General features: G+C 48.8%; 1 protein-coding gene across 3 annotated transcripts in view; it reads left to right on the top strand.

The window, feature by feature from the left end:
- PDE4B (phosphodiesterase 4B) overlaps positions 1-25,844 on the top strand; it is a 338,958-nt gene that overhangs the window by 187,198 nt on the left and 125,916 nt on the right. Inside the window, exon 1 of one of the 3 annotated variants that reach the window (XM_083157703.1) lies at positions 19,894-20,439. The exons of the other annotated variants lie outside the window; for them this stretch is intronic. Within the exon in view, the coding sequence (XP_083013829.1) occupies positions 20,153-20,439 (287 nt within the window). The 5' untranslated portion in view covers positions 19,894-20,152. Of the gene's footprint in view, positions 1-19,893; positions 20,440-25,844 lie in introns of those variants that run through there. 3 annotated transcript variants of the gene reach the window in all.

A 25,844-nucleotide genomic window follows, 5' to 3' on the forward strand; every position in this document is an offset into this window, starting at 1 on the left:
GCGTCCTGGACATCCATGGACGCCAAAAATTCTCCCTGGTCCAGACTCAGGAGTACTGACCTTAAAGACTCCATTTTGAAATGGTCTACCCATAGATGGACATTTAAGGATTTCAAGTTTAGTATTGGTCTGAAAGACCCGTCTGGTTTGGGCACCAGGAACAGCGTGGAGTAAAAGCCTTTCTTCCACTCTGCCCTGGGAACCGGAATAACCACCCCTTTTTCCAAAAGGGAATGAGCCGCTCTCATAAGAGCTGTGCGAAGTAGCGCCTGTTTCGGCACGGGTGTGGGGATGAACCTCTTCGGAGGCAACCCTCTGAAAGGGATTTTGTAACCCTGGGTAATAATCTCTAAGACCCAGGAATCCTGGTCTAGAGAAGCCCATGCGTCCCTGAAATGTGTGAGACGCCCCCCCACCTTTATCACTGTCGGGCCTATCCCCTGACAGTCATGCGGAGGGTTTGTCCTCTCCTTTGGAGGCAGGCTTCTTATGGAAGGAGCCAAACTTGGACCTTTGAGTTTTGCCCCTAGAGGCCTGAAACTTTCCCCTGAAAGACTGTCCTCGAAAGGACGCACCACCTCTAGGGGAGGGCCGAAAGGACGGCCTAAAAGCAGCGAATCTGGATGTCTGCTTTGCTGAGGGGGCCGGCAGAAATGTACTCTTGCCGCCCGTGGCTTGCTTTATAATTTCCTCTAGCTCAGAACCAAAAAGCAACTTTCCCTTGAAAGCTAACATTTCTAGGGCCTTCTTGGACTCATTGTCCGCTTCCCAGGCCTTAAGCCAGAGCACTCTCCTGGCATTAATAGAGACTGTGGACACTCTGGTCGCCATTTTAAGAGCTTCCTCCTCTGCTTCCACCGCATATTCTGCAGCAGCCTTAATCTTTTCTGTTATAAGCAAAGCACCAGGGTCAGCCTGCAGCATGGTGCATAATTCACCAACCCACTCTATCATGGCCTTAGAGACCCAGGCTGAAGCAATAAGGGGGCGTAGGGTAAACCCCACCCCTTCAAAAATAGCCTTGAGGTTTCCCTCCAGCTTTTTATCCACAGAATCTTTAAAAGCTGCACCGCCCTGTACAGGCAATACCGTAGCTTTGGATAAACGTGCCACTGAAGCATCCACAACAGGCACCTTTTCCCAGAGTTCAGCATGAGACTCTGGCATGGGGTACAGACTAAGGAATCTCTTGGGCATCTGTAGCCTCTTATCCGGGGTTTTCCAAGCCCCTTCCAATAATTCCTGCAACCCCTCATCTGAAGGAAAAGTAACAGCCTCCTTCCGCTGTCGCTTGAAAACACCTTTAACAGGAGTCTTATCCTCCACAGACAGTTTTAAAGCCTGTTTCACAGCTACAATAAGATCCTCTATACCAGCAGCAGAGGTCTCTTCAAAATCATCACCCTGATCCCAGGGGGTGTCAGTATACGCTCCCTCCTCCTCATCTACCACAGTAGGCATAGCATAAGACCTTTTAGGGGTCCCTGCCACATCATCCATTTTGTCCAGTATTTCACTGAACCTGTTGATCCCCTTTGCAGTATCCTGCATCACCTGAATAAGCGCAGGATCTGCCTGGGTAAGAGGCAAGGAGCCAGAAGACTGCTGAGATGATGGAATAGGTCTCTGTGATTCTACCAACACATCACTCTGCCTGTCTAGAAGCTGCACCAAAGCGTTTACTGACCTGCCTAGGGCACTGGCCCACGCAGGTTCACTCTGCTCAGCCCTATGGGGTTCACTGCCCATGGGTCTCACATCAGCGCAAGTAATACATAAGCCCCCCTTGGCCATCTGCTCAGGGACAAACTTTTGTGTGCAAACATTGCACGCGCTCAGTGCACTAAGGGCTCCCTCCCCCAAAACCACAGCCTGATGCTCAGACATGATGTAAGCGATAAATGTATATCTATCAGTATACACAGTGCAAACAATGTACAAGCGTTTATACAGAGGCAATGCACCCAGTCACTTAGCTGTCTGTTGGTTTCAACTGCGGGGAAGCGATGCCCAGGAAATCCAAGTCACTCTGCCAGGATCAATTAGCCAGCTCAGCTCCGCTGCAAGCGTTCTGAAAGGCGCCAAAGTCAGAGTGAAGGAAGAGACCAAAAGTCCCTGCTGCTGCGGGGTCCGTGACCTTTTGGCGCCAACCACCCCCAGCCAGCCGCTCCTTAGGTAGGATTTCCTAGTTCCAGTGTCTCCCCCTCGACTGGGGACCACTTGGAACATGCCTGTCACAACGCTGCTGTCCTCTCAATCAGGAGCTCAGCGTGTAAGCTCCACATAAAATGGCCGCCGCCATCACGGAGCGCCTGTCCCCCATGATCCCCACCTAAACGTGGAGCCGGTTTCAGGATGCTCCGGAGCCCAGGCAGCCTCTTAAAAGAGGCTAAAAGCGCTGCACAGGGAGGCCAGACAGCATCTCCCTTGTGCACAGTGAGCTGACAGGACGCGCTTCTGTCAGCTCCTGCTGCGCTAGCAGTGTGAGGATTCACTATGAGAATCCTCACACTGTGCCTACCTAGCTAGGGTAAAAGTTAATAAAACAATAAAAATTCCCTAACTACTCTATTTCTTCGGCTGCTCCCGCAGCCCTTTAGAATAGCACCCACTCCAGTGGGCACCTAACACGAACTGAAGAGTCCAGGGATGCAGTAGGGGAGGAGCCTACCCTCTAAAGCTTTAGGATAGGTGCCTGGCTCCTTCGGACCCTCCTACATCCCAGTGTTGAGCTGTGTCACCAGGACCATTGAAAGAGAAAAACCTTTTGCTTGTGCTGACCTTTTGCACATCGACATAGACATTGGCTGTGAGGTATACCACACCCTGTAATATGATGGTGCTTTATAAATAGCAATAATACTACCCTGACAGTGGTGCATTTTCAGCAGAACACGACTGTGGATGGATTTTATTGCTATAGTAACAGTGCCTCGGTCCCTGATTCACCATGTAAGATGCAGCACAAGATGCACCATGCTGGGTGTCAGGGTCCTACTGCATACCTCCTAACATGACCCTCTCCAGGAGGGACACAATGCTCTGCTCCTGGACTTCTCTGGTAATGAATGATCACCTGTGTTAAAATCCCGACAAGGTCAAAATCCCGACAAGGTCAAAATCCCGACATTAGGGCACGGTGCGCAGCTAAGTACCATGCCCGATGCATCGCGTGCGAAGCGAGCGATGCGAGGGGCTGCGGTTGAATGCCAGCCGTTTCCATGTCGACTGTTTCGACATTCGGGTAAAAAAACTGTGAAAAAACCATGTCGACCTCGCGACCCGTCGACCGAAAGTCGTGTTGACTTTTTCACCTGTCTACATTCTATATGTCGGTATTTTGACCTTGTCGGGATTTTAAATGTCGGGATTTTGACCTTGTCGGGATTTTAAATGTCGGTAATTTGACCATGACGGGATTTTGACCGTCGGTCAATAGCTGTTGGTATTTTGACCGTCGGGATTTTGACTGTCGGTATTTCATACCGAATTCGATAAGAATGGTGCTTCAACACAGGTGATGGCAATCATACATTAAGAGGGAAGTGCAGGAGCAGAGCAATGTGTCCCTCCTGGAGAGGGGCATGCTGGGAGGTATGCTACTGTCTACAGGCAGCAACGTGCTGTAGTCAGGAGTTAACTTCAGGAGCTGTGACTAGGATGTGTGTCCTGTATCTGCGGGAAGCATTTACATGCACAGGATCTGGTCTGCCAGGTGATTTACATATTTCCCTTCTGTCTTGTGCTTTATAACTTTGCATGAATGATGCTAAGCTCAGCGACCGGATGACGGAGGTTTGAGAAGAAGCCGATGTGTGTGTGTGTTTAATATATACAATTGTGACAAGGAATCACATACACTGAATGAGAGGAAGTCTTGGGGTGACATTCTATGGAGTGAGATAATCTGACTTTGGCGATTTTTTTCGCAAAAACGGCCGAAATCGCATTTTTTTTCCATTTTCGCATATTTAATGAGGTGCGAAAATGTGAAAAAAGTGCGATTTTGGCCAACAAGTTGGACACACTGGAAATGCGATGGCTGCTTTTCGCAGCACATCGCATCCAGATGTTTTCACATTAAAAAGTATACAAATCGCATATTTAATGGTATGCGATTTGTATAAACTGTGTCTATAATTCGCCCAAAAATCAGACCAGGTTCTGATGGGCGAATTAGCCAGAACCCTGCACAGATCGCTATGATCTGCGCAGGGTTCTGGTGTAAAAAAAAGTTTAAACAGTTAAAATAAAATAAAAACGAGCGCGGGGTCCCCCGCCAGAGCATAACCAGCCCCGGGCTCATTGAGCCGGTGCTGGTGACATAAAATCAGGGTCCCCTTGATTTAATGAAACCAGCACCAGGCTCAAGGTCCGGCGCTGGTTCCTGAAATACGGGGGACAAAATGACTAGGGGTCCCCAGTATTTTAAGAACCAGCACCAGACCCAACCAGCCAGCAGGGTAATGCCACAGCCGGGGGACACTTATTATATAAGGTCCCGCGGCCAAAGCATTATCCCCCTGGCTGGTCAGCATGGGCAGGGGTCCTGGGGAAGTGGGGACCCCCCCAATGAAGGGGTCCCCCCCCTCCAGGACTTACCAGCCCATGCTGAAAGTCCGGGCTGTCCCCGATGCCCCTGGGCGGTGGGCATCGGGCTGATGCAAAGTGTAAAAAATAGAATAAAAACTATTGTTTTCTACTGTAGAACTATGAGTCCCAGCAAGCCTACCCCGCATGCCCCGTGAGCGGGTACCAGCCGCGAGCAGCGCGTCTGCCGGAGAAGATGCCGAGGTCGTCGCCGGGGACCAGGTGAGTAGGATTTCCTTCCTTAGGAACCCCTTTTGGACTACTTCGGATCCTGGACCCCGGAGACATCAGCCCTGGAGCCCCGGACCAGCCCCGGAACCAGGACCAAGGCCCCGGAACCGGACTCTTCTGTCCAGGAGCCCCGGACCCAGGATCCAGGGACCGACCTACGGGCTCAAGGTAGGTAAGTATCAGTGTGTGTATTATGTGTGTATTAAACTTTTATTTTTCAGGGTGTCAGTGTGTTTTATTTAACTATTTTTTGTACTGTAGAACTACAAGTGCCAGCGGGCCCTTTAATGCCCCGCATGCTGGGACTTGTGGTTCTCCAAGTCCCAGCATGCGGAGTAGGCTTGCTGGGACTCATAGTTCTACAGTAGAAAACAATAGTTTTTATTCTTTTTTTTACACAATCCATCAGCCCGATGCCCACCGCCCAGGGGCATCGGGGACAGCCCCGGACTTTCAGCATGGGCTGGTAAGTCCTGGAGGGGGGGGACCCCTTCATTGGGGGGGTCCCCACTTCCCCAGGACCCCTGCCCATGCTGACCAGCCACGGGTATAATGCTTTGGCCGCGGGACCTTATATAATAAGTGTCCCCCGGCTGTGGCATTACCCTGCTGGCTGGTTGGGTCTGGTGCTGGTTCTTAAAATACAGGGGACCCCTAGTCATTTTGTCCCCCGTATTTCGGGAACCAGCGCCGGACCTTGAGCCTGGTGCTGGTTTCATTAAATCAAGGGGACCCCTATTTGTCGGGGACCCTGATTTTATGTCACCAGCACCGGCTCAATGAGCCCGGGGCTGGTTATGCTCTGGCGGGGGACCCCGCGCTGGTTTTTTTTTTAAATTGCGATTTCCTGCAAACGTGCGATTTTCAGACCTGAAAATCGCACATTTTCAGGACTAAAGAAATCGCACCAAATCGCACCTATTCGCACTATTTGGCCCCTTTTTCGCATCTCATTAAATATGCGAAAAACGGGCCAATCTTGCGATTTTCAAAAGTGCGATGTGGTGCGATATAAAAACATGCGCATTTATCTCAATCCATAGAATGTCACCCATCATCTTTATTTTGTAGCAGGTATACCAGGTAACAGCATAGGCAGCAATGGTTACAGCATACAGATGTCCCAGCATAGTACAAACTGCTCACAAGTTCCAGTGGTCCCTACCATAGCCCACACCCCCGGCCTATCACCTGGGCAGCTGTTCCACCATCAGGATCAATGACCCTCTGCCCTAGAAACACTTATATCAGGAGAGCACAGTGGCTGCTAATCAGCCCAACCCTGATCACATCAGTTTCCCTGCTGCTGCTCTAAAACCTGGACCGGATCCTCCACATTACCTCCATGTGGAAGGATGCTGCCTCTACCACAATGATATAAATATATACACTAGTAAGCCCGCTCAAAGCAAAAGCTTTAAACACTAGTCTGCTACCCTCTGTGTTTGTGCATGTGCGAGAAAGAGATGTAGTGTCACTCTCTGCCAGCAGATGGCAGTGTTTCGGAGACTCACGGACACTAGACATATATACAGTATATATGTAGATGATATATGTATTGTTACCACTAGTATGCCGAGTGCCCATGGTCCCTGGTGGCTGCCTTCCACCGCTATGGGATACATGATCACATGGCCGGCCATGTAACCAATCAGCAACTCAATCTTACTGATTCCGCATTGGTCAGTGACTGCTGTCTACCAAGTGGAACGCATGCCCACATAACTGGCTATATTTAACCGATCATATCATAGAAACCTCCGGCGCTGTGCTCCGGTGACAATGCTGTGGTGCACAAATCATCACAACAATGCACATACAATAGCCAATTATGTCGCCCTCCTTTTTTCCTCTTACCCCAAAAATATTGTTTTCTAAACTAATCTCATCAATTATATACCGTCTTATAAATAAAAGGACTAATGCCTTCAGGCACATAAAGGTGGTGACCGATCTCTCATGTGGCCTATACACATTGACATATGCAAACTCATATACACACACACTGTACAAATAATATTAAAATCCTGATTTGAGAACATGACATTCATCAATACATTGCATATTAAAATTCAGCGATCCTTAAAAAAATAACACAGATCACTGATAGCAATCCCAAAATAAATCAAAAATAAACTTTTTTATCTAAATTTAATCTTGTTCAGCATCTTAAAAAAAAAATTAAAAAATGATTTGATTATCCATTCTTTAAAGGGACATATTGTCTGTATACACAAGACACATTGGCCCTTATTCTGATCGGTGCGGAAATTCCCGCATGCGGACGGACCGCCGATGTTGATCGTCTGCGCATGTGCAGAGGTCACTCTGCGCATGTGCAGGCGATTTCGCCGCACGGATTCTTTATACGCCGCACAGGGGGCGTAGAGGGGCGTGAGGGGCTACTTAGCCTCATTACCCTATGCATACGCCCCCCGTTTCATGGGCGTTCCCATGCAAACGCGGGGCGTATGCATGGTAATGAGGCCGTGACGCGTGGGTACGGGGCGGGCATCTGACATCGCCGGATGTCAGCTGCCCGCCCCCATACATGATTTCACACGGACAAGTGTCCGTGTGGTCTTGTGTTGCGGGACCTGGTGGAGCGTGCGGCCCTGCATTCGATGTTCGGCGACCATCGAATGCAGGGGCTGCTCCCACCATGGAGGAGGCGTATCCCCGTCCAATTTCATGCGGATCGCCACATATCCGCATACGGACGGCAGGTGGCGATCCGTATGGAAGGCGGGGATTCGCCTGCACGGTTGCGGCCGCATATTCTGATCGGGCCGCACCGATCAGAATAAGGGCCATGGTTATTTTACCATACTTTATATACATTATATGATGTAATCAGATGATATAGTACTTGTGTACAATCACGGCTCCCACGATGTCCATCGCATAGCAAAAAATCGCATCGCATGTGATTTTTAACAGAAATGCATCCAAATGCATTGAAATTAGCATCAAACATGTTCAATGGCCCCCAAATGTCATTTTTGAGGCTGTACCACCCCCACTATCAACACGAACTCGAAGCGTGGCGAGCGGCGGCGGTACGCGTCCTACGACCTTTTCATACCCCCACTATCCACGTCGGCGTGGAGTTGAGAACAGAAAGTGTGGCGAGCCCGAAGCGTGGCGAGGGCAGCGAGCCCCGCGAGGGGACACGGATACCTTCACAGGTATCCGCGTCCCCTCGCGGGCTTTACAGGTGTCCGCGTCCCCTCGCCACGCTTCGGGCACGGTGGCTCGCTGCGCTCGCCACACTTTCTATTCTCAACTCCATGCCGACGTGGATAGTGGGGGTATGAAAAGGTCATAGGACGCGTACCACCGCCCCTCGTGGGCTCGCTGCGCTAGTCACACTTCGGGTTTGCGTTGATAATGGGGGTGGTACAGCCTGAAAAATAACATTTGGGGGACATTGAACATGTTTGATACTAATTTCAATGCATTTGGATGCATTTCTGTTAAAAATCGCATAGCATGCGATCGCATCGCATGCGATTTAAAAAAAAATGCTTAAAAACTGCAAAAATCGCATCCCATCGCATGCCACTACATATGGCATGCGATGGGAGCCGTGAAAGTACACAAGTACCGATGATATTATTGTAGGAGTCTGTTTTGTCCCAAACTTGTCTCCACTATGCGGGTGGAAAATGTATGGCCGGTGTGTTGATTGTTGTACAATATGCACATCTGTAACAGCCCAACTCTGGCTGTCTTAAGTTTTGTTTCTTACCAAACTTCATAGTCGGACTCATGAGAAGATTTCTCAGGGTGGTTCCTCGCTGGTATGATAATGATCACAGTGGGTTATTATTATTACCTAATTGTAACTTGTGGTCAGAGGGCACCACACCCCAATGTTTCATCACACTCTTGCGAAAAATTCGGTGATTGTGTTTCCTGTGCTGTAGATACATTCATACGATTTGAAACAGGAAGTTTTCTGTGATATTAGAAGTCCATCTTAAAAAAGTTGTTGGATGTTAGCTAGAGTAATGTATGGGATTCCGATCCGTATAGCATAGTGACCAGTCTTGGTCCATTCTTATAGCTCGTAACTTCCAAAATATCAATAGAGTCACAGTAGCATTACTGTAAATAGTATCAGTGTTCAGCTTATTCTGTAAAAGGTTTCCTCAATATCTCGCCATAGGATGGGCATAAATGGTGGGCCAACTTGGACCCCATGGCAGTCCCGTTTTTTTTTTTTTATAAAGACATTTTCACCATATTTAAATTGATACCATTTTTATTGTACTCCAAACAAACTCAATTTGGTGACCATAATGTGACCCATTCAACAGTCTTACAACATTGATACCCTTTGTGTGTAGGATCACTGTATTTAAGGATGATACATCAATGGTTGCATGGATAATATTTGTAGGTACACCACCAATATTATTAATATGCATCAGGTTTGTCGGGTTAGTAAATAACTTTTTGTAAACCTTGTGATCAGATAACTGATTGATCTCACTGTCATTGTAAATCATCACCGTTCACGCATCACCTTATCTCTTCTAACCAGTGGGGCAATGTTCACCAATGCTGTTTAGAGGTACACCCAACAGTTGATTATATGTAAGGGCCTGGATCCCGTTCAGCGGGACCCTCTTGGAGTCTGCGTGTGGCCACACACAGCGGTGTAGCCGGATCCTGCAGAACAGGATCCAGCCACTGCTGACCGGATTCCAAGTGAAACACAGTGCGGCACTGCTGCTATTGTGTGGGTGTCTGCATAGGAGCCTGGGTGCAGGCTCCTTGCGGTGCAGCAGGTCCCTCTGAACGGAACCGCTGCGCTGCTATGCCAAAGTTCCTAGAATTTACTTATGCTAAAAGGACTACTGGAGACCTTTGTAAATGCCACCACTTGGGATATAATATGTAACTGGCACTACTTGGAACATAATATGTAACTGCCACTACTGGGGTCATCTGTAACTGGTGGACCTGTGTAACTGGCACTACTTGAAACATAATATGTAACTGGCACTACTTGGGACATAATATGTAACTGGCACTACCGGGGACATGATATATAACGTGCACTACTGGGGACATCTGTAACTGGGGGACCTGTGTAACTGGCACTACTTGGGACATAATATGTAACTGGCACTACTGGCGACATCTGTAACTGGCACTACTGAGGACATGATATATAACGTGCAATACTGGGGACATCTGTAACTGGGGGACCTATGTAACTGGCACTACTTGGGACATAATATGTAACGGGCACTACTGGGGACATCTGTAACTGGCACTACCGGGGACATGATATGTAACTGGCACTACTGGGGACATCTGTAACTGGCACTACCGGGGACATGATATGTAACTGGCACTACTGGGGACATCTGTAACTGGCACTACTGGGGAAATGATATATAACGTGCACTACTGTGAACATCTATAACTGGCACTACTGGGGGACTGGTGTAACTGGCACTACAGGGAATATATGTAACTGGCACTAAATATGTGCAAGAAAATTATTGCTTGGCATTCAAATTCAGTGCCTGGGATAGTACACAAACTTTGTTTCATGCACAAATCAAATATATGTGTGTGTTTCATGTATTTAATGTGTTTATACAACATAAATGCATTTTGTGTTCACATATGGGTTCCATCCTCCAGATACCTCATAGAAATATACAAATTATCCAAAATACGGAACAAACCATATCTGCTTGGGACCAGAAGCAGTTTGGATAAGGGATATATAATTTGTCATGGATTTTCAGCATACTTGGTTACTTTGATGTACTTTCGGCCAGTAGATCCCAGTTGGGAGGTACAGGTGGGGAGAAGGAGCAAATCTTCTTCCCCTCCTACATTGCGCTATGTCACAATTTACGGCACAAGCAGAAGTGGGTCATGATGTTGCAATACTGGAGACCTAGTTCACCCTTTGGGATAGTGTGAGAGCTCTACAAGATTAGGGAGCCTCATTGACATTACAGAATAATGGCCAAGTATGGTTTTAGATCTGTCATAAAGGCAGGGCTTAAAGTGGTCCTGGAGAGGTGGTGGAACTCCGTTCCCCTAACAATGACTCCCCCCCCACCCTACAACCCATAGAGGGAAAATGTTCCCACAACACATGGTTGCACAATCGTATACACATTACACCGCATGTAGTGCCCTTGATTCATATTAAACCACACAGTAATGCCCCTTATACACATAATGTCCACAGTTGTTCATCTTAACTTTACATTACATACGCCGTACCAGAAGAAGAAGCCACTGGGACAGGCTTTTCTGTTGGAATTACTTTTCAGGACTGTGGTAGAGGTGGAACTCAGTTCCCCCTACCATTGGAGGTGGTGAAACTCAGTTCCACCCCGTTCCCCCTCACTTTAACCCCTGCATAAAGGCATAAGCCCTGGGGGATAACCTCACTGTACAGGAGCCCACTGGGAGCAGCAGGCAATACCTGGAAGTTATCGGCCGTTGAACTTGCAGAGATTTTGCAGAATGAATGATCGCCCAGAGGCCAAACGCTGTCAGTCAGGACCGGAGCTTCCTGACAGGCAAAGCATGTGTAAGACATGGGAGCAGCCTTGCTTTACTTGTCATGTCAGAGTCATGTGAATACCAGACAATGGAAGGTGAAACACAGTAGACGCTAATTAGCTTCATCGCTTATGAATGAAGAAGTCATCATCCATAATCTGTGATTGATCTACAGTATAGATGAACGTTGTTGTTGTTGACGTAACCAGGGGAGCGCCTACTCCTTGCGCTGCCTGAGGCGGTTCCTGATGCCTCCTTCACCGCTGACATAAATCACCGCAGACGTCTCTTTTGCAGGCTTGTCACTTACATGTTTGTAGCAGGAAATGCAGCAATTTTTGAATTCCATACATTGTACCGTTCCCCTAGATCCGCCGTCGCAGCGATTTGACCGTTTGCATTTATATATAAGCAGACAACTACTGTTGAGCATTTTTCTTTGGGTGTTCAGTCATTAGGTCGCCCACAGGTCGACACCTCCAAAAGGTCGACATGGGTGTAAGTTGACTGGGTCATTTGGTTGACACAAGTTTTAGGTCGACATGGGGAAGGTCGACAGTGAAAAGGCCAATATGGGTTTTTCACAGGTTTTTTTTATCCGACGTGCCGACAGGCAGTATTACATGCCCTACCATCCACTAGGGCAGGCATTTCCAACCACGGTCCTCAAGGCACACCAACAGTGCAGGTTTTAGTGATATCCAGGCTTAAGCACAGATGACTTAATTAGTATCTGAGGGATTCAGATTAAACCATCTGTGCTGAAGCCTGAATATCACTAAAACCTGCACTGTTGGTGTGCCTTGAGGACCGTGGTTGGGAATGCCTGCACTAGGGCATGGAGAGAGAATAAAATAGTGTGCTGAGCGTAGCGAGGCACCGTGCCCGAAGCATGGCGAGCACACACATGGTGCTCCGATACGTTGTTTACATTCGGGACAAAAAAAAGTAAAAACCCCATGTCTATCTTAGTAGACATGAGGCCCCCCATTTCCTTTAAATGCCATGATTGGCGGCTCTTTGGGTGGTACTAAATTACGCAATTTGCTTAATTTTAGCCCCTCCCCAAAGAGTCGTAAAAGCCATGTCTCCCCTGAATGCGGGAGGCTTGGGCACCCTTCCGGGAGGGTATGTATCTATGCATGTATGTGTGCAGTTGTGTAACCTGTACTCTGAATTTCCCACTGACTGCAATGAAGGGGCAAACGTGTCCCCATGACTCAAGTCTGTTCCCTTTTCGGGAACCAGTGGTGACCTGGAGCCTACAGTACAGTATGTGCTTGTATACATTGTAACCTGCATGACTGTAGTGTCTATCTGTAAGACCAGCTATTCGTCCTGCGTGTTGTGTGTGTGTTGTTTGTGTGTGTATTGTGTCACTGTCTTTTCTATATCCCATATTATGTGTATCACTAAATTGCTGCCTTGTGTAGCGATATAAGTAACACTAGTTGTAGTAAATGCTGTATTTTCAGTGTCAAAGGGATAGAGAACCAGTTATTATGTGTCGGAGCAGTGTGATGTATATTGTGCGTCAGACTGCGTACAGCACAGAAGACTCACAGGAGAATCTTATTGTTACTTATTACGGCTGCCGGCTGTATATAGGCCCTTATTCTGGTCTGTTCGCAGCAGGGCTGCGTTCGCACGGGGACCGGTTTTTGTACTGTGCATCCGCATTTCTCTACACGTGCATATGCAGGGTGCGTGCACCCACGGCAAACAGCCTGTTCACCGGGTGCACGCACCCAGGACAACGGGCAGGGGGCAGAGAGCGGCGTGGGGCCGTGTGGGTCTCATTAGCATATGGGACAGACCAGCGTGTCATGGGCGTTCCTATGAGAATGCTAATAAGGCGGGCGGGAAGCTTAAATCACCGGATGTCAGCTGCCCGCTCATTTCCTTCCCAGCATGCACGCATATGTAAGTGACTAAAGAGTCACTTATATATGCGTGCTCCTTGCACATCTTTCGATGGTCGGCGACCATCGAAAGATGTGCAAGGTTCCCCCTGCCCTGCAAATGGATGTGATATTACTGTGTAACATCCATTGGCAAGCCCCTGCGAGTGAGTCTCCCTTGCGAATGGGTGGCGCCAGCCCCATAATCTGTGAATCATCCAGAATAACCCCCTAATCTGTGAATTATCCAGAATAACCCCCATAATCTGAATTATCCAGAATAACCCCCATAATCTGTGATTTATCCAGAATAAACCCCATAATCTGTAAATGAAATAACACAGGTATGCTGTAATGTATCTGCGGTACACATTGGAAACGATGTAATGAAGGTCTGAATGACCCCTTGTTAAAAGTTAAATAATAAATATAATAAAATAATAATGATATTATCAATTATAAAAATACTAATTATACTAATAAAATAAAGAGAAGATTCCCGTATAAAAAGAAAATGCTTTATATCAATTCTAGAGCAATTCTCATTCATTTGTTTCTGTTACCAACATGCTGAAATGAACCGGGAAAGCTAGTACTGTACTTGTAGTTCCACAGCACATTCACTGTGATTTGAAGCTCAGAAGATAACTGTGTGAAAGTGAAATGTCCCGCCCACTTTATGACATCACCGCCTTATCTTTCTATACACACGAATGTAAAGAAAGGTGATGTAATAGGACAGATGTTATCACATTTCTACATGTAACGACAAATTCACTAGCACAATGTATACTTTATTTTATATTCTCTGCAAACCTGTTCTGAAGCCTGTTTGGGCGTCTAGTTTACTTTAGAGGCGTTTCTTGTCCTTTCACCTGGTGGTGTCACTGTGCCTCTGACGTCCGTCCTGTGCACCCCATCCCCACTGACATCAGCCCTCTTCCCATCCCTCTGATGTGACGTGTGGGGAGGGTAATGGCTGGGGTGGCGCTGCCTGGTATCAGACAGATTTACACATGCGTATATAGGGCCCGATTCAGCCTGCCATTAATGACAGCCTAGATAGCCGGTGAACGCAGCCCCGCCAAATGCGCGCTCCTACTGCCCGAACACCCTCGCTATGCTGCGAGCAGCTGTGTATGCTTACACATATACACGCACAGAGGAAAGATCCTTCACTGGTTACTCACCATTGGATTATTTTTCCTTTATGCAGCTGACGGGTAGCCCAGGACTTACTTTTCGGCTGCACGGTCTTCTGTGAATTGCGGGGGGGGGGGGGGGCTGCTGACATGTGACGGCAGCCGCCCACCCCAAACAGGCAGGGGGCACATCCAGCATTTCTATGCTCGCGCCCCCTGTTTTTGTGGAAACGTCGGGTGTCCACCCTGGAACGCCTCCTGCCTGTCAATCAGACAGCGAGCGCCCTTTTGATTGAAAATATTGCCGAAGGCACTTGCTGAGGGGGTCTGTGCTTATGCGCAGACCCCCACCATTGGACAGGGGAGCAAATTTGGATCTGAACATACCTCCCCTAACCCCACTACTCTGCTATCCCTGCCTTTCCTGTGTCTCTGCTATCCCTGCCTTTCCTGTGTCTCTGCTATCCCTGCCTTTCCTGTGTGTGTCTCTGCTGTCCCTGCCTATCATGTTTGTGTCTCTGCTATCCCTGCCTTTCCTGTGTGTCTCTGCTATCCCTGCCTCGCCTGTGTGTGTCTGCTATCCCTGCCTCGCCTGTGTGTGTCTCTGCTATCCCTGCCTCGCCGGTGTGTGTGTTTCTGCTATCCCTGCCTCGCCTGTGTGTCTCTGCTATCCCTGCCTTTCCTGTGTGTCTCTGCTATCCCTGCCTCGCCTGTGTGTCTCTGCTATCCCTGACTTTCCTGTGTGTATCTCTGCTATCCCTGCCTTGCCTGTGTGTGTCTCTGCTATCCCTGCCTCGCCTGTGTGTCTCTGCTATCCCTGCCTCGCCTGTGTGTGTGTCTCTGCTATCCCTGCCTCGCCTATGTGTCTCTGCTATCCCTGCCTATCATGTTTGTGTCTCTGCTATCCCTGCCTCGCCTGTGTGTGTGTCTCTGCTATCCCTGCCTCTCCTGTGTGTCTCTGCTGTCCCTGCCTATCATGTTTGTGTCTACTATTCCACTCTCTTGTGTGTGTGTCGCTGCTACTATCCCTGTCTCTCTCTCTGCCTGTCTCCTGTCTCTCTATGGGGCACATTTATCAATGATCGCATTTGCAATGCGATCTGGGCGGAATATTACCGCCCAGGATCGCATTGTAAAATGCGATCAGATCACTGGGATGTATCATCCCTGGCACTGCCCGTCCCTGCGAAGTACTAAACCGGAAGCCGGGGGGTCTGCGCATGCGCGGTTATGCGCTGACCCCCGCCGACCCCTCTTACAGCACTGCCCTGCCCAGGCAGTGCGATGTGTAGCCATAGGCTACAATGGGCTATCGCCATCCCAGAATGGCGATAGCCCAGGGGTGCGATGCCGGGCTGCCCGATGTTGATACATCGGGCAGCTTCGCACCCCCCATAGAAACCTATGGGGGATGCGGCCGGCGGCGCTGCAGGGAGGATCGCAACAGGGATCGGAGATTCCTGCTGCGGTCCCCCTATGATACATTTAGGGGATACTTAATATTTGCGGTTAACCCCCGAAAACTGATGTTTTTGGGGATTTAGCCGCAAATATTAGTTGATAAATGGGCCCCTCTGCCATCCCTACCTGTCTCTCTCTGCCATCCCTGCCTGACACTCTCTCTCTCTGCCATCCCTACCTGTCTCTCTCTGCCATCCCTGCCTGACACTCTCTCTCTGCCATCCCTGCCTGACACTCACTCTCTCTGCCATCCCTGCCTGACACTCACTCTCTCTGCCATCCCTGCCTGACACTCTCTCTCTCTCTGCCATCCCTGCCTGACACTCACTCTCTCTGCCATCCCTGCCTGACACTCTCTCTCTCTCTGCCATCCCTGCCTGACACTCACTCTCTGCCATCCCTGCCTTTCTCCTCTGTCTCTGCAACCCCTGCGTGTCCCCTGTCTCTCTCTCTCTGCCACCCCTGAGTGTCTCCTGTCTCTCTGCCTTCCCTGCCTGTCTTCTGTCCCTCTCTTCCATCCCTTTCTGTCTCCTGTCTCTCTCTCTCTCTGCCATATCTTCATTTCTCCTATCTCTTTCTATCTGTCTCGTGTCTCTCTGCCATCCCTGCCTCTCTCTGTCATCCTACCTGTCTCCCTTCTCTCTCTGCCATCCCTGCCTGTCTCCCTTCTCTCTCTGCCATCCCTGTCTGTCTCTCTCTCTCTGCCACCCCTGCCTGTCTCTCGCTCTCTGCCATCCCTGCCTCTCTCTGACATCCCTGCCTGTCTCTCCCTGCACATCTCATGTCTCTCTACCATCTCTGCCTGTATCCTCTGTCTCTCTGCCATCCCTGCCTGTCACTTTCCTCTCTCTTTGCCACCTCTGCCCTTCTCCTGTCTCCCTCAGCCATCTCTGCCTGTCTCTTGCATCTCTGCCTTTCTCTCTGCCACCCCGGCATGTCTCTTGCATATCTGCTATCTCTGCCTGTCTCTTGCATCTCAGCCTGTCTCTCTGCCATCCCTGCCGGTCTCTCTGCCATCCCTGCCTGCCTCTCTCTGATATCCCCCATGTGGCAGCACACAGTGCACACATCTCTGCACAGGGACTGTGATATGTCAGCGCACATAGTGACATGTCATTGTCTGGTCTGTACCTAGATGGGCGGCGTTACAGCCGGGTGACATGTACAGTACAGAGCAATATTCAAATCAAACCCAAATGGATCATTGTTATCCATATAGAGACATCCTATAGTGTATGAATATGGAAAGCCTTTACACACAAGGTGGCCATACACTAATCCGATGTATCGTACGCAGCCTCGCATGCAATACCTTGGTAACTACCTGCCTGGGAGCCTCTGGGTCTCCCGGCTGTTGAACCACATATGATACAATAGGAAATAGAGATCATATTAAACTGACTGTCCATAGTTGTTTTATGGTATCACCAGAAAATCATCCCAGTTACCCCGGTGTCAAGTCCTTAGCCTGCCAAAATTTGTACCCAGTTGGTGTTGTAAATGTGCCCCTCTTTCAGACAGATCCCTGCATCACATATAATTCATTATCTCTTTCTCAAACTCTCTCGGAGTTTGCAAAATATGGCTGCAACTTACTCAGACAGAGGTTCAGGGCTCGCATGCCATGTAGATATGGCCCTTGACCATCGATGATTCGATATCCATTGTCTATAACCAATATTAAATACTTTTACCACTGACTGAGGAGAGCCGCATAGTTTTCCGCCATCGATGATAAAGAAGCATTGGAAGGCTCCGCCCCCTGACACTCCCATGAAGCCCCACCCCCGGGCTCTGCTTGACCCGAAGCCTTGTGTATACTAAATCAGGGGTGACCATCGGTGGGTGATATCATTGATGGTTCCCTTGCGGTTGGTTTGATATCATCAATATCATCCCTCATTGACTAACCCACCGATGGCCATCCCTAGTGAGCAGAGAGACTTTGGAGTATCCCTCAGAGCTCTGCCTGCTCTGTGTACTGTAACGTTTCCCTCCTCCCTGTGACGGAAGGGAGGAGGAGAAACACTTTATAGTACACCGAGCAGACAGAGCTCTGAGGGATGCTCCAAAGCGTCTCAGCTCACTTCCTCATGTGCCATGTGACTGGTTGCCATGGTAATCACATAATAATTATGCAAACACAAAATAGCCTTCTAAAGAAATGAGTAAACATTGCAGCCTGTCACAGTGATATTTATATTAATGAAATGCAGGTAATTCTTGCATAGGTTTTGCAATATCCCTGGTTTCCTTTTGGGCTTGTTTGCTGCTTTGCCAACAAATGCCAGTGAGTGCAGTGCTGCGCAGGGAAAGCCTCATGGCTGGAAGATGTGACACGCGTCCTTTGGTGTTACCCTATTTGTCATGTATTTTATTGTCTGCTATTCTAAGTGCAATAAAACCACCTACAGTCAATTATCATCATAGTAATAGAAAGGAAGAGAAGTCTACGGGCGATAGGTTGACACAATTAAGGCTGACATACATTAGGTCGACCACTGAAGATTAACAGACCTTAGGTCGACACAAACAAAATGTCGACATGCCTAATGTCGACAGGGTCAAAAGGTCTTTCTATTGTAACGTTCACCGCCGCTGGCCGCATCCCCTATAGGTTGCTATGGGAGATGTGATGCTGCCCGATCTATCAATATCAGACATCTGAGGTGGAGGCAGGCCATGGAATACAGAGGGGCAGTGCGGTCAGCAGGGGGGCGGGGTCAGTACTAACCGCGCATGTAAGCGTATAGTAGGGATTGGCTACTTTCAGAGGTAAAACCCGGCGACAGGATTACATATTACAATGCATTGTATATGCGATCCTTCTTAAATGGGCCCCAAAGAAAGACAGAAAAAGACTGACTAAACGTGGCCCCAATGCACCGCATTACATATCTGTTACACGTTCCTGTGGCAGCATTGCGGCAGAGTCCCAGGAACCGACAGAACACACGTGTCACATTCAGTTCCGAGGTTTGCGCAAAGCCTCCCAATAGCCGGAAGCCCATCGTCACTTAGGGCTAAGCAGATGTTTCGCTGAGGTCAGTGGGTTTCCTCCCAAACAGAGAAGTAGAATAATCTGCAAGTCTGTGCTCCGCAGCAGTAAAAAAAATATCATCCCTGCATGGCATTATTCAGGCATCCTAGGGGGGACGCATGTGACCCCCCCTATATTATTTATTAACTGTTTCTTATATAGCGCACACATATTACACAGCGCTGTACTGAGAATAGTTGAACATTCACATCAGTCCCTGCCCCAGTGGAGCTTACAATCTATATTCCCTACCACATGTACACGCACACACACAGACATTCTAGGGTTAATTTTGTTGGAAGCCAATTAACCCACCAGTATATTTTTGGATTGTGGGAGGAAACCGGAGTACCCAGAGGAAACCCACGCAAGTACAGGGAGAATATACAAACTCCACACAGTTAGAGCCATGGTGGGAATCGAACCCATGACCTCAGTGCTGTGAGGAAATAATGCTAACCATTACACCGTCCGTACTGCCCCGCTGTGTAATACCCCTTTCAGCCATACAGCAAAATCCCAGGTTTTTGCACATGAACGCGCATCAACCTGGGATTTTGGTATGTATGAAAGGGTCAACCCCGGTGTTAAAACCCAGGTCTCCGACCCTCCTTTTTAGCTGGGTTACAGACCCAGGATTTAAGACCCAGGTTGACCCTTTCATACATAAAAACCTGTGTTTTTATCAAATTACTGGGTAGAACTGCTTCACCCGGTAATTTGCTGCTGTAAGTGTGAAAGGGTGCCCGCTGCACCCGGGAAAATGACCCAGCAGTCAAAATGCAGCTTAATTCCCGGGTAGTATGTCTAAAAGGGGTATTACTGTGAACCACTTGCATCCCCCATCCGGCACTGCATGGGTTACCCCCCAGCCCCCCCTGCACTCCAGGCCTTTGGAGATCACGATTGTACAGTTGCTACTAGCCGGGTGCCTGTGGGTTTTGTCACTCAGGAAATATGATCCCATGTGTTAGGTGTTGCTGAGTTCTCATTCAATAGGTTAAACAATGTAGAACTAGTCAAACAGGACGCGCGGCAGCTCCTGACATGATGCGAGGAGCAGAGAGAAAATGAAATATTCGCCGGATTAATCCCCGTCATGTGGACTTTGGCAGAGATGACCTCAAAACGCGTCCTGTTCTTTACTTATAAGGCTTGTACCTGGAAAAAGAAACAAAGGCTCTGTCACAAAACACAGCCCCGGAGTTCTGCATAAACTTCTCACCAGCGGGAAAGGCTCCATGCAGAATCCTCAGCTCCGGACCCTTCTGCCTCCTCCTCGGATAAGTACAAGTACACAAGTGGCACCTGACTTACCCTCCGCTCGGGGCTCACAGCAGGACGCCGCCGCCGGCTCCAATGTCGCCTCCCAGCTCGGGGGGACTGGAGAAGTGAGGTCACAGCAGGGCAGCAGCAGCAGCACCTGCCGGGGGGGACGGCGGAACCTGAGCGGGCGGCCGCAGGAGTGCCCAGCATCGGACATGCTGACTGTGAAGGAATTCCCGAGCCGGCGACACTCGTGGATCTGGTATGTGACTGGCAGCGAGTGACAGGGACCAAAAAGTCATGTCCTGTACACTGTGAAACATATGCATTTGTGTGTTTGCGTATGTATATGTATATATATATATATATATATATATATATATATACTGTATTTATTATACTAACAGCTGCCCAGTCTCAGTCGGGCACCCTGGTATCTGGAACATGTGCTTTTTGTACATTGCAAAACTTGTATAGTAATTTAATGTGCGTACGTTTGTGTATATGTTGGAGTACAATAGCCGGGGTGCCTTCCAAAAATAGTGCATGCGGTAGGTGTCATTTAACCCTTTGGGTGCCAACGTCTCTGTGAGAGATTTGTAAAATTTCATCCAGCGTCGCTGACATTTGTTATATAAATGCAAATAAAAAATGTTCTGCAAAAAAAAAAGTTGATATTTCCTATATAAGGTGACATTACCGGTCATTACGATGAATAACAATGTTTGCTGGGCAATTTTCGCACCAATTTTGACAAATTCACTTGGCACTCAAAGGGTTAAACGCAACAGACAAGGTCGACACTCCAAACGGATTTTGGAGTGTCGCCTATTAAGCCAATGCCCCCTTCGCCAACAGAAAGATGGATCAGCCTACCACAGACGCTACCCTCCGCAGCTGGGGGATAATATTTCTGCTGCTGCTGCGCCTTTTGCCGCAACCCCACAATGTCTTTCTGCTAATGGGCTTCCTATTGAAACGTCAACTTGCTGCGGTGCTAGTCCGACGCTGTGCGCACAAAGAATCGCCCTAAGACATTGCACCGACCCCGGTGTGGTGCCGTCTGATCATGGCCGCCAGCGTCGGTGCAACGGCTACCACCCAGACAGTGGATCTGCGTGCAGTTTCGATATGCATCTCAGCTGTAACCATCGGGACGCAGGACTGAAAGCATCGGGCCCAATCCGGGGGTTGCCTTTAGTGATGCCATGCTTGCAAATTCAGCATGACCACTGTTCATCATTTCCTAACTGTCATTTTTCAAACTCAGTCTGTAACATGACATTTAGGAGCTCTCTATTTTTCACTTTGTTACACTTACATCCAGCCCCACGTCTATTACACAGACCCCAATGTCACTTTGATAGGTACGTGTAGAGAACGGACACCTGTCTCTGCTCACTTGTCATCTGATTGTATCAGACAAGTCACCCTGTGTGTGTGGACGGGTCATGCATCATCAGTACATTGCTTATTTCAGCTGTGCAAGGGGGGTTGTTCAGAGTTCAGGACGGTCTGTCCCGTTCCCCAGTGATCTATGAGGGTCCGCTTGGGTAGATATACCTCACAGAAAGGGTGTTCGTTCTTTTTCACGTCTGGCTGGCGGACTTTAAACGGATCTAATTCGTATTTATCGGTGATTTCGTCGGAGAACGTGGCGTGATCGCAGCTGGGCCGTGCGTTATTGGGAAGCCAGACGATATGATTTGACAACTTGCAGCCAAGGAGATCAGTAACCTCTCTGTAGAAAGTCAGGTTTTATCTGTTATATAAGGTGTGTTGCCTCTCTATTGTAACAAGAGGCAAACAAGACTAAACCTAAGGAGCCAACTGCAGCTGCCGCATCTCAACAGGTGTCAGATGCTTGGGCCCTGCACCCTAACATGTTCTGCTTATGGCCACCCGTATCTGCCATAGTCACCTTGATGTCAGCTCTGTTGGTGGCCATGACGATAGGGTCAGCTGATCATGGGATCCAGTCCAGGTGGGATTATCGGTTATGCAACCTAGGCCGAGACTACACTAACCTGTTTATACAGTGTGTGTGTGTATTCAGGAGCCCTTAGGCCAGGCATGGACAAACTATGGCCCTCCAGCTGTTGTGAAACTACAAGTCCCATCATGCCTTGCCACAGTTTTGCTATTAGGGAATGCTAAAAACTGTGGCAAGGCATGCTGGGATGTGTAGTTTCACACCAGCTGGAGGGCCACAGTTTGGACATGCCTGCGCTGATTCCGTGTACTCAGTAGTGTCGCCGTGTCAGAGGAGATATGAGGCAGTCTCGTGCTTCAGGAGATCTTGTTTATCAGTTTGATCCAGCTTGCAGCGGGTTGCTGCCTGTGACGCCACTACCTGCGTTGACATCTGTGTCACTGAAGAATGTTCTGAAGTGATATCCGTGGTTTGATCGTGTACATTCAGTGACATAGATTAGCAGGTTGCGCCCGCTGCACTCGCCAACGTTACGGGACAAAGTGTACCTCGGAAGCCGCAAATCGCTTGCAGAGATGGCGGTTCTCTAAATACGCGCGCCGTGAGGTGGTTTACAGCGCGTCAGCTCTGCCAGAGACATCGCAGGACTTGTAGGCCTGATGTAAACAAAAAGTCATCTGTTTCTGAGAAACCAGTTAGTTCCTCTTTTGCTTGTGCAAATGTGAAAACCCCCAATATCGATGGTGTAAGAGGAGCCAGAAAATGCAAACTTGTTATAAGCAAATCTAGCAACATGAGGTAAAATGTTCTGCGCGGTGATCTTCTTGTTCTTTATGCATATATAATATTACTTGCAGAACAGAAATCTCCATTTTCCTGCGGCCTTCCTCCAGCTGCTGTGTCTGACGCTGTGCGCATTCGCTGTGTCAGATTGCGTCTTTCAACAACATAAATACGGATTATTAATACATTAGTTAGTTACCAAAGTGACGGAACCACATAACAGTAATTTCTGCAGCTGGAATGGAGCAACGCTATAGTCCCCATAGAGGTTATATAGGATAGGCCCCTACATATTAGTTTTTTATTTGTTTCTAATTTATTTGTCATTTATTTATATGGCACTAGCATACTCAGCAGTGAATCACAGTTGTGCGCCTACGGTACCTTTATTGCGGACACACTAAATGCAATGTGAAAACAGAGGCTCGGCCTATTGTCACAGAACTGAAAACCCACACGTACAGAAATCAGTAACGAGAATAAATAAACAAGACTTCTCTTACTTGTGGCCTGGGCACGTGACCTCTCTGCCTTACTTGCTTTATCCCATGTGTTACTGACACGCTGCTGCCATTTTGTCAGCTTTGCAGCCCTCTGTTAGTGAAGTTGCTGCTATGTGGAATTATTGTGTACCTGATCACACCTGCAACTTGTATTTCTTGTACAGCGCATGTCACGGTGAACGCCTACTCACCCCTTGCACACTAGCTGTGTCTGGGTGGTGTGTACAGCGCATGTCATGGTGCACGCCCCCTCGCACACTAGGTGTGTCTGGGTGGTGTGTACAGCGCATGTCATGGTGCACGCCCCCTCACACACTGGGTGTGTCTGGGTGGTGTGTACAGCGCATGTCATGGTGCACGCCCCCTCACACTAGGTGTGTCTGGGTGGTGTGTGCAGCGCATGTCATGGTGCACGCCCCCTCACACACTAGTTGTGTCTGGGTGGTGTGTACAGCACATGTCATGGTGCACGCCCCCCTCGCACACTAGCTGTGTCTGGGTGGTGTGTACAGCACATGTCATGGTGCTCGCCCCCTCACACACTAGTTGTGTCTGGGTGGTGTGTACAGCACATGTCATGGTGCTCGCCCCCTCACACACTAGCTGTGTCTGGGTTTTGTGTACAGCGCCTGTCATGGTGCACGCCCCCTCACACACTAGCTGTGTCTGGGTGGTGTGTACAGCGCATGTCATGGTGCACGCCCCCTCACACACTAGCTGTGTCTGGGTGGTGTGTACAGCGCATGTCATGGTGCACGCCCCTCGCACACTAGATGTGTCTGGGTGGTGTGTACAGCGCATGTCATGGTGCACGCCCCTCGCACACTAGCTGTGTCTGGGTAGTCATGGTGCATGTCATGGTGCACGCCTCCTCGCACACTAGATGTGTCTGGGTGGTGTGTACAGCGCATGTTATGGTGCACGCCCCTCACACACTAGCTGTGTCTGGGTGGTGCGTACAGCGCATGTCATGGTGCACACCTCCTCGCACACTAGCTGTGTCTGTGTGGTGTGTACAGCGCATGTCATGGTGCACGCCCCCTCACACACTAGCTGTGTCTGGGTGGTGTGTACAGCGCATGTCATGGTGCACGCCCCCTTACACACTAGTTGTGTCTGGGTGGTGTGTACAGCGCATGTCATGGTGCACGCCTCCTCGCACACTAGCTGTGTCTGGGTGGTGTGTACAGCGCATGTCATGGTGCACGCCTCCTCGCACACTAGCTGTGTCTGGATGGTCATGGTGCACGCCTCCTCGCCCCTTGTTTGGAACGCTGGATATATATAGGTGCACTGTGCATAGTGTAGGCCGAACACCACAATTTCATTTGACTGCAAAAGCAGATAAATCAAGCATGATTTTAGGCAAAAAAGGGAACCATTTACTTACAGTAAGGGATGGCATCCAAAACAGTAAAAAAAATCCGCTTACAATTATACTTGCCAACAGCGCAGAGAGAATATACAGATGGCTACTTCGGGGGTCCGGATTGGGTACTGGCGTTATGGTAGTAAATGCCAATTAATGCGCCATTTTAGCCCCCCTGTGATTTCAGGTATTATGTCCCCATCTTTACTGGTAGTAGGTGGGACTGCGGGAGATCCGCCCACTGTTTTGGGTTTGCGGGGGACTAAACGGTAAACCGTGAGTCTCCCGTAACTTCCCGGAGAGCAGGTAAATATACTTCCATTAATATCATAGTACTGAGGACGCATTGGCGCAGTCTCCATTGCAGGGTGCAGTGTCACTGTCATGCCGGAAGTGTCACTGAGGAAATGCGATTGTTCGCTGTAATATAGAGTGTGAGCTTGCGAGCAGGGCCCTCGTACCTCTGCATCTGTCTGTCGTTACCCAGTTATGTATCATGACGGCTTGTTCTCGATAGTAACGTGCAATGGAATATTCTGGTGCTGTATAAATAACTTATTAAATAAAACATAATTATGTTACGCCCATTGTCGGAGATTTGGGAACATTCTGCCTCAGGCTTCTGTGCAGGAGGCACTGTGCATGTCTTAATTATCTGCTGAGGGCTCATGAGATGGTGCTTACTACAGTAATGGCTAACCTTGACACCCCAGCTGTTGTTGAACTACACATCCCAGCATGCCCTGCATCAGTTTTAGCATGGCAAAATAGTAAAACTCTAGCAGGGCATGCTGGGATGTGTAGTTCAACAACAGCTGGAGTGTCAAGGTTAGCCATTACTAATCTTGGCCTCTGGGTGAGTTGTCCATAGCAACCAATAGAATGTAGTTCTTCGTTTACAGAATATTGCTATTGCTATGGGCAACGCATCGGTACTTGTTTCCTAGAACGGCGCCCAGATTTCCTACATACTTTACATGTATACCACGTCCTCTCGCCACGCTTCGGGCTCAGTGGCTCGCTGCACTCACCACACTATATAAAATCAACTCCACGCCGACGTGGATAGTGGGGTAATG

The sequence above is a fragment of the Crinia signifera genome, chromosome 8, assembly GCF_055691185.1.
Source record: "Crinia signifera chromosome 8, ASM5569118v1, whole genome shotgun sequence".
NCBI lineage: Eukaryota > Metazoa > Chordata > Amphibia > Anura > Myobatrachidae > Crinia > Crinia signifera.